The sequence below is a fragment of the Camelus ferus genome, chromosome 16, assembly GCF_009834535.1.
Source record: "Camelus ferus isolate YT-003-E chromosome 16, BCGSAC_Cfer_1.0, whole genome shotgun sequence".
Classification (NCBI taxonomy): Eukaryota; Metazoa; Chordata; class Mammalia; order Artiodactyla; family Camelidae; genus Camelus; species Camelus ferus.
In genome coordinates, this window is record NC_045711.1 from 24,394,948 (window position 1) to 24,415,550 (window position 20,603).

The following is a 20,603-nucleotide window of genomic DNA, read 5'->3' on the forward strand; positions in this document are numbered from 1 at the left end:
GAGAGAGAGAAAGGAAGGAAGGAAGGAAGGAAGGAAGGAAGGAAGGAAAAGAAAAGAGGGAGGGAGGGAGGGAGGAAGAAAGGAAGAAAGACCTTCCTGACCAGTCTATCAGATGGCACTGTTGATGGCTGGTGGTTTCTAAATGAGGAAAATGAACTAATTTTAATCATTATGGAAAAAAAGGAAAATTTGTTTTCTTAGAAGTGTTTTTATAGAAAGGTCATTTAAACTCAGCATCTTTAGAAACTAGAGGGGGGAAAAATTCTCCAACTACTCTACTTACCATTTCAGTATGTTGTGGTGTTCTCCTGAAGTTTTTTTGCTGTGCATCTATCATATTTTAAATGGCTGTAACCCCAGGGAACATATGCTATTGTGATCTGCTTCTGTGATTCTGCCATACCATATTCACTTTCAGTATTGCTGCAGGGCCAAAAAACATTAATTTGGAGGAATTGTACACCTAATTCCTCAGAGCACAAAGTCTTGAGTTAGGAAGTTGCCAAACTAAAGAACAGGCTGTTGGGAGAGCAAGCTCTTCCTCCTTCCCTCCGGAAAGAGACTCTCCGGGAGTGGGCAGCGGTGGGGGCTCCGTTAGGACCGGCACCTTTGTGTTCTGAACATTTACAAATGAAAGGCAAGTATCTGAGGCTGCAGCTGAAACACTACTTTCTCCTTTTGCTCAAGCAGTTTGTGCTGAGTGTAGTTGGGAAAAGACAACTTTTCCTGAATCAATGTCCCCTTGTCAACACCTACCCGACATGGGGTTGGGACTTACTGAAGCTCACCATTTCATTCTGTCTGCCCTTTACCAGATATGGTCATCATAAATGAAACCTGCTTTTCACAATGGATTTTCCTGAAAATCAGATCGGCAGCTTCTCATAACAATAAACGGAACTCCTGAGCTACCCAGCACGGGGAGGCCGAGAACAGCCTCAGCTGTACCCTCTCCTGGCCAGCTGTGTTGACTTAGCGCAACTGACTCTCTGAGCCTGACCTTCCTCATCTGCAGAAGGGAAACCACAGCTGTGCCTGACTTGTAAATTCATTGTGAGGATTAGGTTAGGTGGTGTTTGTAACAGAGATGGGCAAACAGAAAGCTCTCAGTACATGGTAGCTGACTACCACATTACACTTAGAGGAAGAAATCTGAGAAAATGTGAAAACACACACACGTAGTTTATTTAAAAATTGCAGTGGTATTGTATAAGGTTCAAAGTGTTTGTTCACAACCCTAGAGAATTCCTTCCTGAGACCTATATAACAAGGTGTTACCACGATTTTCTGGAGTGTCTTCTGTGGACTGGGTGCTGTTCAGAGCCTCTCAGCGCTGGTCCATCTGAGTGCAAAGCCCTTTGCACCACAGCCCTCAAGCTCACTTATTCTTCACTGTGGCACCTAACAGTTTAAACCTTTCCTTTCTCTTAGTTCTCGAGACTGCATAAGGACCCTTTACAGGTCAGGATTATGGTTTTGGATTCCTCTGGGTCCGTGGGCGACCACTCTGTCCCCATCCCAGGGCTTACACACAGGGCCCACTCCATGAGCTTTTTTCCCAAAGGGGAAAACGACTACATAGGCCTTTCGTTCATTAAATGGGTACATATTAGGCGACTACTGTGTGACAAGCTCTGTGCTGTGCTTTGTGGGGAATGTGACATCGGTGTCTGAATTCAGAAGTCGATCTGGAGGAACGAATTCATCAGCAACCTTTGTGAGAATGAGCCTTCCCAAATCTTGCCGAGAAGACAGCAAGTGAACTATAGTTGTCCTGCCAGCCGAGGGACAGACCACCGCTCGAAAACCTTCTCTGATAAGAGCGGGAACCCTCACCAAGGTAAAACCCAGCCATAGACCCTCCGGCCACACCCAAGATGGCCACCTGCCCCGGCCCCTGTACTGAGCACGCAGGCGCACTTCCGCTTGCCACTCCCAACATGGCACCACCAGCGCACGCGCACACGCGCGCGCGCGCACACACACACACACACACACACACACACACACACACACACACACACACACACACACACACACACACACACACACACACACACACACACACACACACACACACACACCCCGTGGGGAGGGGCCACGGGCGGAAGTGGGTGTGACAGGGACGGGAGCCGAGAGGGCACTCTGAGGCACGATCCTGGGCAGGGGGAGCCGCAGGGTCGAAGCCATGATTCCCCCGCAGGAGGCGTCCGCCCGGCGGCGGGAGATCGAGGACAAGCTGAAGCAGGTGGGGCGGGGGCCGGGGAGGCGGGGGAGAAGGTGAGGGAACGGGCCGAGATCTGGGCCGAGCGGCTACTCAGGGAGGAGGCTGGAGTGGAAGGGGGCATTGCCTACTAGGAGACCGGGCTGGGGGCGAGGCCGTAGGGCGGGGACGCGAATGATCTGTAGCCTCCAGCTTCTGGTGATGTCCTCCCTTGCTCTCCCCCTAGGAGGAGGAGACACTGTCCTTCATCCGAGACAGCCTGGAGAAGAGCGACCAGCTCACCAAGAACATGGTAAGTAACCTCTTAGCTGGGAGGGCCTCCAGACGCTGGAGAAGAACGCCGCCGCCACTGGTGGTTACGTATGTAAGGCCCTGGGGTTCTAGTCTGGGTAATGCATGGGTTTCTTTAGCAGCAGTGTGGCATGTCTCTTACCCAGCTCCCTTCCCCTTGTCCGCCCCTTTGCTGAGGATGCTGCAGCCCTCCCGCTGGCCTTGGCTTTCTGCTTTCTCTCCTTCCACGAACATTTAGTGAGACTGACCTAGTGGGCCATGTGTCATTCTCAATTCAAGTGACTGTAGGATTGCCTGGTTACCACTTGTGAGATTACCGAAGGCAGAAGAACACTCAGCCTTCACCCTAGAAGGCTGTGGAGCTAAAATGAGCTCTGAAGTTAAATCTGGGATCTAGTCCTCGCCCCTCCACTTATTTCTGTGTGGCTCCTGACAGGTAACTCTGAGCCTCAGTGAACTCGTCTGCTAAAACAGAGACAGTGCCAACCTCCAATGTGGCTGTGAAGGTCAGCCACAGAAGCTAGTGTGGGGAGACACACCTTGCACAGTGCCTGGTGTACAGTAGGTACTCAATAAATATGAGTTTCCTTCCTTAATCCTGGAGGAGACTGGGAAAGCACAAACTGAGTATGTTCAAACTTGGGTATGTATTTAGTAACACAGTCATCAAATCCTAGTCTTTATTTAATAAGATGCAGCCTTAGAGGGTTTTGAAGGTTCCAGCAATGCATTTGAGGCTACTCGGTATGAAACTACTTCTTGTTCAGTCTAGGAAAGCTTCAGAGAGAATAGAAATTCAGATTTGGCTTCAAAGGGTGGAAGGAAAGCTGTCCCGAGTTGATTATCTGAAGAGGAGTTAATGTAATTCTTGATTTGCCTTCAAATCAAACTTCAGCCAATTCATTTGAACCACCTCCTATGTGCCAGCCACGTGGTAGGTCCTGAGGACACAGTAGTGAACAAGGAGACTCTGAGGCCTGAGAGCACATGGCTTCCCCCCGCAGGTGTCTATCCTGTCATCCTTTGAGAGTCGCCTTATGAAGCTGGAGAACTCCATCATCCCTGTGCATAAACAGACAGAGAACCTGCAGCGGCTGCAGGAGAATGTTGAGAAGACGCTGTCCTGCCTGGACCACGTCATCAGCTACTACCATGTGGCGAGTGACACTGAGAAGATCATCAGGGAGGGGTGAGCTAGGGCCGGAGGTCCCAGTCCTGATGCATCCTGGATCAGGGGCTGCAGGCCTTGGAAGGGAGGGGTATAATGTATTTAACCCTAGAGCCCCCTCGGTTAGTTGTCTTATCCCCTTTCCAAATACCATTCCCTTGGTCCTTCCTCCTCATCTTCCGTCTGCTCAGGCTGATGTGGCTCTTTTCCTTTTCAGCCCCACAGGTAGGCTGGAAGAGTATCTGGGAAGCATGGCCAAGATTCAGAAGGCTGTGGAGTATTTCCAGGACAATAGCCCAGACAGCCCAGAGCTCAACAAAGTGGTAAGAGGGCCAGCACAGTGATGTGGGAGGTATGGGGACACCAGTCCCTCCCCTGGTCTCAGGAGAGAGACTAGACCAGCTTAAAGGAGATTATAGTAGAATAAACAGAAGTATATAATACAATATACACACTACAGGCATGAGACCTCTGTTTCAGGCAGATATATGTCTTAAAAATTTAACTAAATGATAAATTACTTATAGAATATAAATTTAAATTTTGACTATTATAAATGCATTGGTTTTTTATTGTAGTAAAAAAATACATAATATAACATTTTAACCTTTAAAAGTTTTTTTTATTTTTTTTTTTATTTTTTTTTTTTTGGCAGAGAAAGTAATTAGGTTTGTTTGTTTATTTTTAGAGAAGGTACTGGGGATTGAACCCAGGACCTTACTCTACTACTTGAACTATACCCTCCGCCTTCCATGTTAACCATTTTTAAGTGAACGGTTCAGTGACGTTCAGTACATTCATGCTGTTATATAACCATTTCCAGCAGTCTTTTCATCATCCCAGACTGAAGCCCTGTCTATTAAACAATAATTCCCCTTCTCTCCCCCCAGCCCCTGGCCATCGTCATTCTACTTTCTGACCCAATGAATTTGACTACTCTAGAGACCTGCATTCATGTTTTGTTTTTGGTTTTTGTTTTTAACATTTTTTATTGATTTATAATCATATTACAATGTTGCGCCAAATTCCAGTGTAGAGCACAATTTTTCAGTTATATGTGAACATATATATATTCATTGTTGCATTTTTTTCTCTGTGAGCTACCATAAGCTCTTGTATATATTTCCCTGTGCTATACAGTATAATCTTGTTTATCTGTTCTACAATTTTGAAATCCCATCTATCCCTTCCCACCCCCCGTGCATTCATGTTTTTATATTTGATTTTTGTGTGTCATATCTTTGTGGTTAAGTATTGGGGTCATCGGGTCCCCAGAGCGAGATCACGAAGGGCTGGGAAGTGAGGTTTACTCCCTGCACTGAGGAACGGAGAGAATGCAGGGGAGAATGCAGGCGGGAGAATGGGCGGGAGCAGAGGCCCAGACATCCGAGAGGGCGAGGAGCTAGAGGCAGGGCCTCCTTGGCCCCAGTCACCTGGCCTACCTTCCTGGGGGCCCCACAGCTCCAGCCCTGAGGTATGTGTCTCACCCAGCGGAGGGAGTAGGCTGACAAACAAAGATGGGAAACTGGCTTTTCTCCCACCCAAAACGCTTTTGCTTAGAACAGTGCTTCCAGCCTTTCTCCCATCATGGCTCTGTCAGAAATGAGAATATTTAAATGGCACCCAGGGGTAAACTGGTAACTAACCAGTGGTGTCTGGCTGCCCACAGCCCCACCTGGCTGCCCAGAGGACTGACAGAATCAGTGCCTTGGCGCTCCAGTAACTCAGTGAGGACACACCAGTATAACCAGTGTCCTGCAGCCCGTGGGTAGGAAGCCTAGACTCAGAGATTAGGGATGCCAGGGGCTAGAGAACTTTGTTCCTGAGGGTCTCCATCAGGTTTGGATGACACCATGAAGAGCTCTGTCCTAGAACGTGGGTATGGGAGTGGGCTAGAGATGGAGAAGACAAAAACTGTAAACCTGTAGGTTTACCCCACTTGTCTTTTCAGCAGACACACTCCAACTCCTCTCTCCATTTTTAAAGCATCTCTATTGAGATGTTTTATTCACATACCATAAAATTTACCCATTTAAAGTATAAAATTCAATGGTTTCAGTATAATCACAGAGGTGTGCCACATCACCGGAATACATTTTTTAACATCTTCATCACCCCGAAAAAAGAAACCCGAACCCCTTGGCAATCGCACTTCTTCCGTCCCCTCCCCCAGCCACCCAGCCTCTGGGAGTCACTAATCTACTCTCTGTCTCTGTAAATTTGCCTTTTCTGGACTTCTGTAAATGGAATCAGACAAGCCTGGCTTTTATAATGCAGCATTAATGTTTTCAAGTTTCATCCACACGGTCAGTGGATGTCAGTGTGTCATCAACTCTGTGGCTGAATAATCTTGTGTTGCAAGGATCTGCGTCAGTGCCTCATCAACTCTGTGGCTGAATAATCTTGTGTTGCAAGGATCTGCTACATTTCATTTATCCGTTCATCACTTGATGGATGCTCCACTTTTTGGCTGTTGTGAAGAGTGTTGCTATGAACCCTTGTGAATATCCTTTTGTGGGGACGTGTTTTCAGTTCTCTCATGTGGTCTGGGTACCTGTCACTTATGAGGTACATGATCTGCAGGTATTTCCCCTCATTCTGTGGATTGTCTTCTCACTTTTTTGATGGTATCATTTGCAGTACAAAAGGCTTTAACGACATAGCCCAATTTATCTATTTTTTTCCTTTTGCAAACTCTTTTCTCACAAGAATGCAATGAGAGAGTAATTGGCTGGGATTTATGAAGTGCCTACTTGTAAAACTCTGGGTTTCACCTGCGAACATACATTTTTGAGAGAACACAAGGTAAAGAACTAATCAAGGAAGCCTTTCCGGTGTATCTTCTCTGGGAGAAAGGAAGTGAAGGCAGAGGAGGGCCGAGGCCCAGAATCAGGAAGGCAAAGGAAGGGGGTGGGAAGGCGAGGGCTGGCTGAACTCCGCCGTGAACCCCCTTCCGTCCTTCCTTCCCTCCCTCCACTGTCCCTGCAGAAGCTGCTCTTTGAGCGGGGGAAGGAGTCGCTGGAGTCCGAGTTCCGGAGCCTGATGACCCGGCACAGCAAGGTCGTGTCCCCTGTGCTCATCCTGGATCTGATCAGCGGTGAGGATGACCTGGAGGTCCAGGAGGAGGTGCCCCTGGAGCACCTGCCCGAGAGCGTGCTGCAGGACGTGGTCCGCATCTCCCGCTGGCTGGTGGAATACGGCCGCAACCAAGGTGAGCCCGCCACGCGGCGGGGCCCCCACGGCAGGGCCGGAGTGGGTGGGACTTCCCACTTTGTTTCTTTAATCCACCTGCATTTCTTTTAATAAAAAGAAGTTTGAGGGAGAGGGGAACAGCTCAGTGGTAAAGTGTATGCTTATCATGCACAAGGTTCTGGGTTCAATCCCTAGTACCTCCAGTGAAGAGAGAATAATAATTAAAAGGAAAAGAATTTTAATAGGGGACAATATGAGCAATAAATCTACGCTTATATATCAAATTATAAATCTAGCCAGACCCAAGTTTTTCTTTAATATACCTTACTTTCCTGTTTCTTTACCTCTTTTTGATTAGTTATAGAAATTTTAAATAGCACAGGGAAGCTTAGGTGGAAGCAAAGGTCTGTCTCCCCACTTCCCTGATGCCTACAATATCATAACCCAAAGATGAGTACTGTTAAAGCTTATTTATAACTGTCCGAAAAAAATCTTTATGTAATTTTGTGTGTATGTGTGAGAGAGAATTAATGTGTGTAGTGTATCCTCTCCTTGCTCCCAAATGGAAGGGAGCGTACTAAACACTGTCCTACCATTGTTTTGGGGTTTTTGTTTTTCACTTAGTGATGTGCCTTGAGAGTGTTCCACGTCAGTACTTGTATAGGTGCTTCATTTCATTCTTTTTAGCACCTGCATAATATTCCATGGAGTGGTGGTACCATCATTTCTTAAGCCAGTCCCAGGATTTAAAAAAAAAAAATCTTGAGTTAAACAAAATTTAAAAACAAAAAACCAAAACTCTAATGAATATTCAGTTTGAAGCTTTTTAGCCGTCCAAGCTTTTCTCTGTGTTAACGTTATACACACACCAAATTGTCAGCATGCGTCATTACCATCCCCGCCTTCCCTCAAGGACTGTGCGGTGCTGCCCTGTACTGACCACACGGACACGTCTGTGGCTCACAAGCTGCGCTGTGGGAGCTGGGGGCCCTTGTGGATGCCTCCCAACCCCTTAGCCCCCTTCAGACAAAGCCTCTGTGCTTTTGGTCCGTTTTTCACATTGGCATTCCTTGCAACACGTTGTTGGGAACTGCTGAAATGTACCATGTATCGATGTCTTTCTCCTCACTTGTTTGCATTTGGATTTTCAAGTTTTCCGGCCAGTACTGGAATAAATAGTGCTGCAGACCCGACTTGTATGGCTTGCTTTTCTTATTTAGGAAGTTCTTTGGGGGTATTTTCCCAGAGGTGCAGTTATCAGGTAGAACTGTCTGACCAGATCTGTGACTTTCTTGGCATCTTGAGTTCCTCTCCAGGTAGATGGGGCCCATCTGGTGACCCATCAACAGACCCATAGCTATTTGTTCTTTTTTTTAATTGAAGTATAATCAGTTACATTGTGTCAATTTCTGGTGTACTGAATACTTCATTAATTTTATTTATCTGAGTTATTTGACAGGGTTGTCACTGTCCTTTGTTTTTTTTTTATTTGCATTTCATGAACATCTAAAGAAATGGTGTTTTTTCATTCACTGATGCTTGTGTCTTTACCACCAATAAATTACATCCTTTGTTTGACCCCTTACCAAGCTGAATCTGGATATTAACTTTATATATATGTATATATATTTATCTAAAAACTTTACTTTCAAAACTTACAACTGATTATTGGTTTTCCTGGGGGATATTTTCCCTTTTAAGACTTTGCCTGACTGGGAACGAGGCCACGTGGGTGGCTGCTAGGAGGGAGTTAGCAAGCAGCTGTAGTGGGCTCCGCTGCTGCCCTGCGGGCTGCTCCTGCTGGGGAAAGGGAGGTTCCCATGGCCAGGCAGAGGCAGACACCCCAGCAGTCGCCTGTCTCTCCTCAGATTTCATGAATGTCTACTACCAAATCCGCTCCAGCCAGCTGGACCGCTCCATCAAAGGCCTGAAGGAGCATTTCCGGAAGAGCAGTTCTTCCTCTGGGGTTCCCTACTCCCCTGCTATCCCCAACAAGAGGAAAGACACGCCCACCAAGAAGCCAGTCAAGCGACCAGGTGAGCCCCAACCCTGGCCCACCTGAGAACTAGCCAGAAGGCTGCACAGGACCCGGTTGCCTTCAGCCACCTTGGGGTTAGCAGCGTCCGCCCCTCCAGAGCTGGTTCCCACAGTAACCCCCGACCGTAGGTACATAAGACAGAAAGCAAGTATCTACCACCCGGCAGGGCGCCGTCCAGTGAGCTCCTCCCTCCACCCAGCCAAGTCTGGAGGTCTTTGGAGTGGGGAGTCATAGGTGTGGGGAGGTGGGGTGACGGGGGTGCCAGGGCTGGGCCACTTGCTGGGTCCCCTTCCCCTCCCTCCGTTGTCCTGTCAGGAGGCAGGCACCCTGCTGCAGCCGAGACTGTGGGCTGGGATGGGGACAGGCACTGCAGCCTTCACCCTCCAGAAAGCCGGGAGTGGCTACAAAGGGTGTAGGGGAGAGGTGACACTACCACAGTCGTCCCAGAAAGGAAAAAAATCCCAGGCCATCCTCTCCAAAGAGCTTAATCTGGCTTTTGGGCTCCACACGAAGTTAGTGCCTTGTGGTGGGAGAGTCGAGGGAGGGGTGTTGAGGTGGGAGAGGCCTGGGCTGTGGATTGTTGGTGTCCTGGGCAAACAGCTTGCTGTCTGTCCTCATCGTCACGTCCCCTGTAGTCTGTGCTCCAGGTAAACCACGTCCCCTTGTGTCAGCTTCGGCTTGGCAAGCCTGGCTGTTTCTGGCTGCTAAGAGGTGTTGCCCTCGAGGGGCTGGAGTATCCCAGGGGTGGGGGCTGCAGGCACCAGGGAGAGGAGGTCAGTAAAGCTGGGGGCTACTCCCACCTTAGCCCGCCCTGTCCAGCTGCTGCTGCAGGCACACACCCTCGGGTGCACTAGTGGGACCTGCTCCTCGTAGCAGCGTCTTGCCCACCTGCTCATGCCCCTCAGAGAGCAAGATGCCTCTTTGCACTCGCCATTAGCCCCTGCCACTCCCCAGGCCTTTGTTTAGGGTTTGGAGAAATGGTAGAGCAGGGGCTGCCTGCAAGGGACAGGTGAGTATGGCATCAGGGAAGCCTGATGGCCCCAGCAGGAAGTGTGCAGCCTTCTCTCCTCCAGTCTGGGTGTCCTGGCCACCCCCCTGGAGAACCTGCCACGAACAGTGACTCTTCTAAGCCAGCCTGGGCAGCCACAGCTGCCTGCAGGCCCATCTCTGCCCTGTGCGTTGAGCAGGGGCTCTCTGTGGGGCGACGAGGCTGCCTGGGCTCTCTTCCCCTCCGTCTCTTCTCTGACGGGCCCACTGGAGGCCCCAGGACCCAGCTGTACCCAAGAGTGCTGGCTGGCCACGCGGGGAGCAGGGATCTGACCCTGGGGCTCCCTGTGGATCTAATCCATCTTTGGCTTCTAGCCCCAAGGGGAAAACTCTGCCTGTGAGCATCCCTCTGGCTTCTTTCAGGCTTCAGCAGTTGTTAAGAGCTGGTGGGCTCAGGACTGATGTCAGGACCTAGGGCTTCAGGCCCCTGGGACATCAGTTCCTAGCTCTGAGGAGAGGAACAGGGAGGCCTCAGTGGGTAATGAAACACCAGCCCCAGCGTTGTCTGCAGTAATTGGGCACCTGATGGGTTTGGCACCTGCCAGATAGTGTCCCAGCCCACATCCGTGCCAGTGCGCTGATGCGGCTCCCAAAGGCCCGGTGGGCCCATCTGCTCCTGGTCGGTTGTGGGGCAGGAATCTGATTGGCTCATTAGCGGGGCCGCTCACCGAAGGGGGAAAACACAGCAAGACAGCTGCTGAGCCGGGGCCCCAAACTTGCTTATTAGTAGCTAATTGTGGTTGGTGCAAACAGAAATGAGACACTCCGGATGCGCTCCCTTCTCCCCCAGACTTTTGGGAAACTGCCAGGACCCAAGCAGCCTCACTGTGTTCAGAGACGTGGGGTGGGGGAGGCGGGGGGAGCAGCACGGGAGTCTCCAGGGGAAGGGGACCAGAGTTACCCTCATGGGTTCCTGCCGTGCCCCCAGTACATTTTATTAATAGGGCAGCTGTATGCATCTGTTTTAGTGCTGTTTTACCGTCCCACATTCTCTGCCCTGAGATGTCTCATTGCCCCGGAGGTAGCTGACTTGGAGGCTGTGGGCGCTGTAGTTTTGTTCTCATTGTTCTCACTGTGATACTAACTGTTGGTTTCTCCCCCACGCCGAGAGCAGGCACCCATTCCCGCTGCCCTCCCTCCAGCTCTCTGTGTGGTGGCTTCTGTTAATTTCTTGGCTTTTGAGTTTTTCTCAATGGCTCTGGTGGTTCGGGTAACTCCTCTGGTGTGTGGGGCCTGTCTGCCTCGGGGTCTCCGAGCCTTTCGTCTTGGGCACCGCTCTCTCAGGGAGCTCAGCCCCATCTCACCGACTCCTGGGTTCTGCTTCCCATTGACTGCTGTTTGGCCACGTCCCAACACTAAGCATGCCCAGAGAACTCTGCCTGTGCTCGGGGCAGGGCCACAGCCTGCTCCAGGGTGCCCCCAGGCTCAGCCTGGCCACGCCCTCTGGGTGTGAGAGCTTTCTCCCTAGCTCTTCCATCCCAAACCCTTGTCTCTTCTGATTGAAAGACCACTCAGTACTTCTGGTGGATCTTCGCCCGGCTCATCTCCTACTTCCTCTGCCCTTCCTAAAACGAACTCAGATCCAGAACAGTGAGGGGCACTGGCAGAATCAGGAGCTCCACTGGAGGAACAAAGTGTGTTCATCCCTCCAGCTCCACCGGCAGGGCCCCCGCGGTCCCGGGCAGGGCCCGCCGGGAGAGCCGCACGTGGGCATGCTCACTGCAGGGCCGGGCGTGGGGCCTGGGGGGCCTGGGGGGGCTGCTGCTGTTCTCTCTCACTCCCTTCCTAGGTCTTCTTATCTCCTCTCTGTGTGGCTCTGGTGACAGGGACGATCCGTAAGGCTCAGAACCTTCTGAAACAGTATTCCCAGCATGGTCTAGATGGGAAAAAGGGGGGCTCTAACCTCATTCCTCTGGAAGGTAATCACTCTGTGTTCCTCTCCTATTCCTCTCCTCTTCCCTCCTCCTCCACCGTGTGTTCGCTCACGTGGCAGGGCAGAGCCACCAACCCCCCAGAGGGCCTTGGGAGCAACCCTGAGAGGGGAGCAGGGGTGGGCACTGCAAGTCCTTGGGGCCGCTGACCCCGCTGGCTCAGGGACAGGTTTCGTGGCCCTCGGCCCGGTCCTGTCTGGTGGACGGCAGCTCTGCCCTTCCTGAGGCTTCCCACTCCCTCCCCTCCCTGTCTCTGTCCTTATCTCCTGTTTGAACTCAGAGAAAGTTCTTTGTCACGGGCAGCCCTTTCACGCTCAGACCAGCAGTGGCAGGACCAAGCCACTCAGGCCTCCTGGCCGCTCCCCTCCCCACCGCGACTTTAGAAAGGGGAGCCAGTATGCCGTGTCCCTCCCTCCTTCCCATCAGAGGAAGGACAGCCCCGCCCTGGTGGGCCAGACCCTCCTTCAAAAGAATGACCCTGGGGGACAAAAGAATGCTGTCCCCATTCACTTGGCAGTGACATTTCTTTAACTGAATCGCTCCCCGAATGTGGTGAGACATACCCCCTGGGCTGAGCATCAGACTCTTGAAGCTTCCAGAAGCTCTTCAGAACCCTCTTTGGTCCTCACAGCTTTCTCTTAGCCTTCGGGAAACCAGCTCCCAAGGATGGTCCTGGACACTGCAAGTCAGGCTTGAAATGGCTGTTCCCAAGGTGGTCTGAGGCAGAGGAGGGGCTCAGAGCCCTCCCCATGCCCCTTCCCCTCCACCCCATCTCACATTCCCCCCCGGAGATTGAGGGCTTCTTCCCAGTCCCCCGAGGGCAGCCGCCCCACCCCTGGATAAACGCTGCTTGTGTTTGCGGCCAACGTCTCGCTAGGTCACGAGCATGATTTCCGAGTAAAGCACCTGTCCGAGGCCCTGAACGACAAGCATGGGCCGCTGGCCGGTGAGTACCGCAGCCCAGCCCAAGGGCAGCCGCGCTGCGTTCACGGCAGTCCCCAGAGGGCCTGCTCCGGCCTGGCCCAGCCAGGCCATTCTGCTCCGAGGACCAACCGGGCCTACTCGCCTCTCTCTCTCCAGTCTCTCTCTCTTTTGGGCACCAGGTCTCCTTGCCTCTCTCCAGACGGGAGTGCATTCCTGGCTCTCAGGGTCTGGGCCAAGGGGAGAAGTTTCTGCTACTCAGAAGGCGGGCAGAGAGGGAAGGTAGCCCCTGAAGGGCAGGGAGCTCCGACATCTGATTCCAGCCACAGCTCCAAAGCTCTTACTCCTCAGAGCTCATCCCTTGCATGTAGGACCAGGTTGCCTGCAGGCATCCCTGCCCCGGCCTCCAGTATAGGGATTCGGTCTCCTCCTGGGACAGCTGACAACCAAGGAGCCCTCCCTTCCTGGGGCTCACGTTGCCTCTTCTCCAGTTTTGACTCCATGCCAGCTAGCCTCGTGGACCAGAGCCCACCACCTTTTTATATGTTCTAGGAGGCCTGGCTGGCTGGTAACTGCCTTCAGAGGCTCAGCATTTTCTGAGATGGATAACCACGGTGCCTGCCTTCTTGAGGTGGACACTGCCACCTGCCCATCCCTTGCTGTCCTCCTCCCAGTACAATTCAGAATCCTCGGTCCTGAGGTCAGACAGACCTTATCCAGGAAGTTGATTGAGGGATCTTCTTATCCTTCTATCCGTCTCCCCAACGCCTAATACGCGACACTCCGGAACTTAAATACTGTCCTTAGCAGAGCTGGAAAAGAAGCCAGGACAAAGGCTGGACTTAGCCCGTTTTTCCCCTTGAACCCTGTCGGGCTGGCTGGAGGCCTTTCAGCTTTTCTGCCAGAGCAGTCTTCCTCCCCATCTGTTACCGGTCTGGCTACAAGCCAGGAGCTCGGGAGACTCATGCCCCCCAAGCAGGGAGAGGGGCTGCCCCCAAAGCAGCAGCTCAGGGGCACTGCTGTCCCCCCAGGGAGAGATGACGTGCTGGACGTGGAGACCGATGCCTACATTCACTGCATCAGTGCCTTTGTCAGGCTGGCCCAGAGCGAGTACCAGCTGCTGACGGACGTCATCCCTGAGCACCATCAGAAGAAGACCTTTGACTCTTTGATACAGGTCCTGTCTCTCCCCGCCCCACCCCTGGGCCCTGACCAGATGCCCAAGCAAGAGCTGACATTGCAGAAACTTGAGTTTAAGCCAGGCCTGTGGTTCATGGCCCTCAACTCAGCTACCACCTCCACCTCCCATCCTGGGCAATCTGTCCTGGGTGGCATGTCTGGGCTGTACCTCCCCATCAGAGGTGTACTTCCCCCATGGCCCTCCAGGTGCCCTCAGTGTCCCTGGGAACCAGCTGTCTGCCCAGTCCCCTGAGCCGTCTCCATGCACCTCACAGGACGCCCTGGACGGGCTGATGCTGGAAGGGGAGAACATTGTGGCTGCTGCCCGGAAGGCCATCATCCGACACGACTTCTCGGCAGTGCTCACCGTCTTCCCCATCCTGCGGCACCTCAAGCAGACCAAGCCTGAGTTTGACCAGGTGCTCCAGGTACATGAGTGAGGAGGCCCTGGGGGACACCAGGAGTTGGAATCCTGCCACCCGGCTTGCTTCTGTTCAGAGGGTGAATGGAAGCAGCCTCCTCAGGGCCCCAGGCATGTGGAGGGACTCGCAGGGTGAGCGAAGAAGAGACCATCCCCTGGGGTGAACGCCAGGGAAGCAGCTGGGAAGGAGCGGGGCTCCACACACAGCCTGCAGCCGAGGGCCGGGCTGGGGCTCTGGACCGCCGTGCAGCCCTGTGCTTCCTCAGGGCACGGCCGCCAGCACCAAGAACAAGCTGCCCAGCCTCATCACCTCAATGGAGACTGTTGGAGCCAAAGCGCTGGAGGACTTCGCTGACAACATCAAGGTGCTCTCCCTCCCTCCCACTGCCACCCAGGCAGCCCACAGGGCTGTGGGCAGGGCCACCAGTGACCTGGCCAGGGGCAGGCCTGCCCTGTAGGGAAGCCGACTGTGCCACTAGTCTGTCTGTCCCCATGTGCCTCCCTTTCTTTCCCAGGGGCTCCGGAGGCCCCACCCCAGGCGTCAAGTTCCTGCCCCACTTTTCCCATCATGTCTGGCTCCCCTTTTTGCCCAAGGTGGGGGTCCTGACACCTGCTGGCCAGGAGGTGGCGCCATAAGCCAGCCGACTGGGGCATAGGGTTGGCTCGGGCCTTTTTGGGAGCTGCTTGAGGCAGTTAGGCTGTTTTTCCCGCAGAATGACCCGGACAAGGAGTACAACATGCCCAAGGATGGCACCGTGCACGAGCTCACGAGCAATGTAGGTGCTGCTCCAGGACAGCTGGGGAGGGAGGGAGCCCAGCCTGGCCCAGAGCCTTCAAGGGTGTGCAGCTGGCAGGACAGACTGGGAAATGCTTAGTGCCTCCTGCAGACAGGGCCTTTCCCAGCAGGCCGAGTCCACAGGGTGAAGCTTGAAGTTTGCAGCCACGCTTTCCACTGAACAGACCCCCAGCCCTGCATTCCTGGAATGGTCAGAGGGGATGAATTGTGGGAGGTGATCCGAACTTTGGGTCCTGCCCTTGACCTTCTTTCTGGAACCGTCTGTCCCCTCGCAGGCCATCCTCTTCCTGCAGCAGCTCCTGGACTTCCAGGAGACGGCGGGCGCCATGCTGGCCTCCCAAGGTACTTGGCACTCCCAGTGGGGCCCCGTGCCCCATTCCTCTCCCTTGCATAGAGATGTGGGATTGGGCCCCCCAGGGGCACTGGCCACCTCTCGGTGAGGAGATTTCCCCCCTGCCCTGTGGAGTGGGAAGGAGATGTGGCCTGTGGGGGAACCCCTGAGCTACCTGGGCTGAGCATCAGGAGAGCAGGGTTTGACCACCCCTCCTGGCCCCTTCCACCATCCTCACTCTGGAGAGCAGAACTCACTTGTTTGAAAGTGCCTTTCCCACCCCAGCCCTCCTTCTGCATTTCCCCACCTCTTGTGTCGCCTGTCCTCCTAATTGGTCTCACACATCTGACCCTTGCAGTGGGCTGGCATCTCAGGGCCAGCCTGCTGTCTCGCTGGGACCGCTGCCCTGGGACTGGGGCTCGGGAGGTGAGCGCATGGGGAAGAGCGTGCTTCCGAGCACTGAGACCAGCCCAGCTTGTTGGGCTGCCGGGCCCTCGCTTTCCACCCTGTTTTGGGGACAGGGAGCCACGGGGCAGCCTCTGGCCTGCAGTTCTCTAGATGTCTACTTCCCACTGTGTCCTGGGTCTTCAGGGGTCCAGCCCAGGCTGTCCAGCTGTGTTCTGGCGTCGTGGGGAGTGGTCTGCTTGAGTCGGGGTGGCGCTGCCGTTTCTAACCTGTTTTTGCACTTTGCATCTTTCTCCCTCCTTTGTCTCTCCCTCCTTCCCCTCTGTGCGCACTGCTTCTCACTCCGTAGTTCTTGGGGACACATACAATATTCCTTTAGACCCCCGAGGTAAGCAGCAGGGCTCTGCAGCCCCATCCTCCCCCTCCGAGGCCCCATGGGTGAGGTTCCCTGGGGACAGAGGCACCTGGACAGACTTAGGACCCATTGGGGAGCTGGGTCAGAGGGGACACAGGTTCCTGTAGGGTGCTCCCAACCCTCTCAGCTCTCTGAAAGCCACTTTCTGTCTCTGGGCTTCTCCAGGCAGCATCCTGCTGTGTCCAGCATGCTGAGTACACCCCCAGGCTGGTCCAGCACCTCCCTGTCCCCTCTCCCATCCACTCTCCTCCCTGCTCAGCCTTCTGCTCTGTGCAGGCAGCAAGTCTCCTCTGTTCACACGGGCCTGGTAGAGGAGGCTGTAGGCAGTGCACAGGCCGTGGGGAGCCTGTGCTAAGACTCTGCAGTTGGCAAATGGGATAAGTGGGCCTCGTAGATACCACCCAGCCTGGGTCGGGGGATGGGGGGCAGAGGTGTCCCACTCCTGTCCTGCCGGCCTTCCTCCTGATCCTGGGCCAGTTTATTAACCACACCACTCGTGACCATAGAGGGGCCTGCCCTGGGTTCCAGAAGAGTCCAAGAGTCCTACAGCAGGAGGGGAGCCCTGCCGCTCGCACACCCCCAGCTTTGCCGGAGTTAGGCTCAGGGGCCCTCCCAGGGTCTCCTCAGCTGCTCCTTGGGCCCAGGGGAGGCCAGAGAGGGTCTCTGCTGCCACTGCCCGCACCGCAGCAACAGGACGTCTCCCCTCACAGAGACCAGTTCTTCAGCCACCAGCTACAGCTCCGAGTTCAGCAGGCGCCTTCTGAGCACCTACATCTGTGAGTCCGCCAGCTGCCCCCAGAGCCCAGACTCCCCACCTTTTCCCTTCCTTTTTGTGCCTTCCTGCTAGTCCCGGTCCCGCTCCTGAGCCCCCCGACCTTTGGAATTGCACCCTAACCTCTAGTTCAGGGGCCACAGGGCCTGGGCAGAGGGCTCCCGAGGCTGTTGTGGGGTCTGGAGTCAGGGAGGGATGAGGAGTAACAGGTGGGAGTTGGTTTGTGGGTCATTTTGGTCAGACTGCCAGGGTAGGCGTGCCCACATCCTCCCCTGTGCAGGTAAAGTCCTGGGCAACCTGCAGTTGAACTTGCTGAGCAAGTCCAAGGTGTATGAGGACCCAGCTCTGAGCGCCATCTTCCTGCACAACAATTACAACTACATCCTTAAGGCCCTGGAGAAGTAAGTGGCCCCCAGTGCTGGTCTGCAGCTCCCACCTGCCCCTCCCTGGCTTCCCAGGACTGGCCACGCCCTCCTGTGTCCAGGTGGGGAGGGCTCTGCTTTACCCTTCACAGCCCCAGGACCCAGGAGGTGGGAGGCAGGCCCCACTGGGGTGGCTACAGGGGCTGGCAGCCTTTGGGCCCTAGAGCCAACTCTGTCCTCCTCTCCCCTGCTCCCACCCTAGGTCTGAGCTGATCCAGCTCGTGGCGGTGACCCAGAAGACTGCCGAGCGTTCCTACCGGGAGCACATCGAGCAGCAGATCCAGACCTACCAGCGCAGGTGGGCCCCTGGCTGACCTCCCATTCCTGCCCCCTCCCCTCCCCCAACCTTGGAGCCACCACTCACTCTTCCTTCTCAGAGCTTCAGGACACTGGGCCCAGTCAGAGGCGGGTCAGCAGCTGTCCTGTGGACCCCAATCCTCTGCTTCTTTTCAATCACATTCATGGCATGGAGCAGGAGGCCCCCTTCCCCACCACTCCCTGTGCCCTAGGGGGCCACTTTGCCAGCCTCTTCAAGGGTAGTCTGCCAAGGGTGACACCTAATAGTTAAAGGGCTGACAGAGATGCGGGTGACATTTAGGCCAAGCAAAGAGCAAGACTGCAAGAGGAGTTGAACTTGGCTGAGCCTCGCTCTGTGGTGGTCTCTCTGCTCCTCTCCTCCTGCTTCTTAGTTTGTGTGTGTCTGTCTCTCTGTGTGTTTCTTCCTCATTGGTGTGTCTCCCCCTCCCTTCCCATTTATCTGTCATCTGCTCCCTCCTTTCTTTCTCATCTTAATTGGCCACGATATCGATATGAAGTGTAGTTGGTGTTTGTTCAATGTATTGAGCGCTCTATTTCCTGTTCTTAATTGTAAAACTGAGCAGCTTGAACACTTTTATTCCCAAGGAAAAATCTCAGCTGTGTTTTGCTTCATTGTGACCCAGATTGATCCCGCCTTCCCCCCTCCCCCAGTAGAGCAAGAGATTTAAAAAACAATAAAACCAACCAGCCCCAGGGAAGGAGCAGCTACCTGAGGCTGTCCCTTCTCTGCTGCTTCTCTCCCTGCCTGGCAGTTGGTTAAAGGTGACTGACTACATCGCTGAGAAGAACCTACCTGTGTTCCAACCCGGAGTCAAGGTGGGCTGAAGGCCTGGGCCGGAAAGGGATGTCTAGCAGATGGGATGCTTTCTGTTGTGTTTCTGGGGTTAAAAATAGACAAGCTCCCAACTGGGATGAGAGAGTAAAAGATGTCTAGGGTGGGAGTGGGGGAGGGTATAGCTCAGTGGTAGAGTGCGTGCTTAGCATGCATGAGGTCCTGGGTTCAATCCCCAGTACCTCTATTAAAAAAAAAAAAGCCATCAGGGCAGCAGGAGAGGGCTGGGCTTGGGTGTCGGGAAGGAGCAGGGGCAAGGCAATCCTGCTCTGAGGACCGCTGTCTCTGCTGTCTCCCCCATCCCCCCAGCTCCGGGACAAGGAACGGCAGATGATCAAGGAGCGGTTTAAGGTGAGTTGGGAACCTCTCCCCTCCACTGCCTGCTGCTGCTCTCGTAGCAACACTTACCCAAACGTTTGCCTCTGGGTGGATTCCATTTCCACCTTTTTGGTGGCCAGGGCTTCAATGACGGCCTTGAAGAATTGTGCAAGATCCAGAAGGCCTGGGCTATTCCCGACACAGAGCAGAGGGACAAGATCCGCCAAGCCCAGAAGAACATTGTTAAGGAGACCTACGGGGCCTTTCTGCACAGGTGAGCCTCTGTCTCCGCCTTTCCGTCTCTACACTCCCCACTTCCCCAAGCTGGGCCCCTGTGCTCTTCTTCAGGCAAACATGGAGACGGTGGTGGGTTGGGCGGCAGAGCCAATGTGTGAAGCCAGACGGGCATCGCCTCACCAGGAGGGGCTTAGGCTGAGGAAGAGCTGTGGAGGGGCTCGGCCTCCCCCGCTGACCTCCGCGCCCTGTCAGGTTTGGCAGCGTGCCCTTCACCAAGAACCCTGAGAAGTACATGAAGTACCGCGTGGAGCAGGTGGGCGACATGATCGATCGCCTCTTTGACACCTCCGCCTGAGCTGCCGCCCCTGCCTGGCCCTGCCAGACCAGCCATGTTATTGGCCAGATAAACCAGTGTTAACCTGCGCCTGGGCCCGGTGAGTCTGGTGTCCTTTGAGACAGGGGTCTTTCTTCGCCACCCCAGCCAGGAGCCCTGTCCCTGAGTCCTCGAGTCCTGGTTTGCGCTTCCTCTCACAGCCCCCGTTCCCACCAAAGCCACACTCTCCCAGAACACTGGGGTCCTTTCACACCTGGAGTTTTCTGACCCTGAGCACAGCCTGCAGGGGCCATGTGATGGCTTCAAGACAAGAAGGACAGAGAAGGAAGACAGACAGAGGTCTGTGCCCACAGCTGCCTCTGCATACAAGAGTAGGAGGGCAGGGAAGCCCCCCTGCAGCCCAGCTCAGAGCTGGGGAGGGAGAACTCTCGCTTCAGCCCAGTGGGGGTTGGGCTCGGAGGAGCAGGCCACATCTCAGCCAGAGGGCTTGGAGAAAAGCAAGCAGGATTGACCTGCCCTCGAATTCAGTGCAGAGACACATTCCCGATCACTCGCAGCCCTGTCTGGGCTGTTCTGTTCCCAAGGAGTCCCTGGCTCCCAGCCGATGGCTGGAGCCGGGGTGCTCTCTCCCCATGCCCTCTGAGGTCCAGCACACCCCAGGAGTTCAGAGAAGGAGTTCTGACCACCCTGGGCAGCCAGACACTCAGCGCCTGTGTCCCGGTCCCCAGTACCTTCTGGCCCGGAGCCAAGAAGCAGTGGTTGCACAAGGCACAGTTAGGCCACTAAGTGTGGGGACTGGGTGATGCGTGGACAATGGTGAGATGCTCAGGGGCAGAGTGGGGGTCGAGGCCGCGAGACGGGGCCCCACCTAGTTTGACAAGAGCGAACAGTGTGAACAAGTGTGAAGCGTGAGCTCAGTGAAAACAGACCACTGAGGCACCGGGGCGCTTGGGCGATGGGTTTATTCCACATTCTTCGCTTCCATGCTAACCAGAGGGAGAGCTCAGCACG

The 20,603-nt window shown here is 54.2% G+C and overlaps 1 protein-coding gene across 11 annotated transcripts; it reads left to right on the forward strand.

Moving 5' to 3' along the window:
* The first annotated feature begins 1,996 nt into the window (after positions 1–1,996).
* Positions 1,997–19,682, forward strand: EXOC7 (exocyst complex component 7). Of its 11 annotated transcripts, XM_032456787.1 has the most exons (21): positions 2,009–2,248; positions 2,451–2,516; positions 3,520–3,704; positions 3,901–4,006; positions 6,672–6,894; positions 8,744–8,911; positions 11,787–11,879; positions 12,769–12,837; positions 13,844–13,989; positions 14,267–14,419; positions 14,679–14,777; positions 15,126–15,188; positions 15,484–15,550; positions 16,294–16,332; positions 17,070–17,135; positions 17,412–17,532; positions 17,756–17,851; positions 18,624–18,687; positions 19,013–19,054; positions 19,162–19,295; positions 19,511–19,682. In XM_032456787.1, the coding sequence occupies exons 1-21, from the start codon at positions 2,189–2,191 to the stop codon at positions 19,611–19,613; spliced, it is 2,163 nt and encodes a 720-aa protein (XP_032312678.1). In that variant the 5' UTR covers positions 2,009–2,188; the 3' UTR covers positions 19,614–19,682. The 11 variants fall into 11 exon arrangements, with proteins under 11 accessions (XP_032312689.1, XP_032312680.1, XP_032312678.1 ...); XM_032456789.1 differs by lacking the exon at positions 15,126–15,188 and having other exon boundaries at positions 2,008–2,248; XM_032456790.1 differs by lacking the exon at positions 12,769–12,837 and having other exon boundaries at positions 2,010–2,248.
* Positions 19,683–20,603: the final 921 nt, after the last annotated feature.

Bases quoted from the DNA above. Each gene is read 5' to 3' on its own strand.
- EXOC7 (XM_032456787.1), top strand. From the start codon at position 2,189: ATGATTCCCCCGCAGGAGGCGTCCGCCCGGCGGCGGGAGATCGAGGAC. The intron at 11,880-12,768 runs GTAATCACTCTG...ACGTCTCGCTAG, and splicing joins TAACCTCATTCCTCTGGAAG to GTCACGAGCATGATTTCCGA. The intron at 13,990-14,266 runs GTCCTGTCTCTC...TGCACCTCACAG, and splicing joins CCTTTGACTCTTTGATACAG to GACGCCCTGGACGGGCTGAT.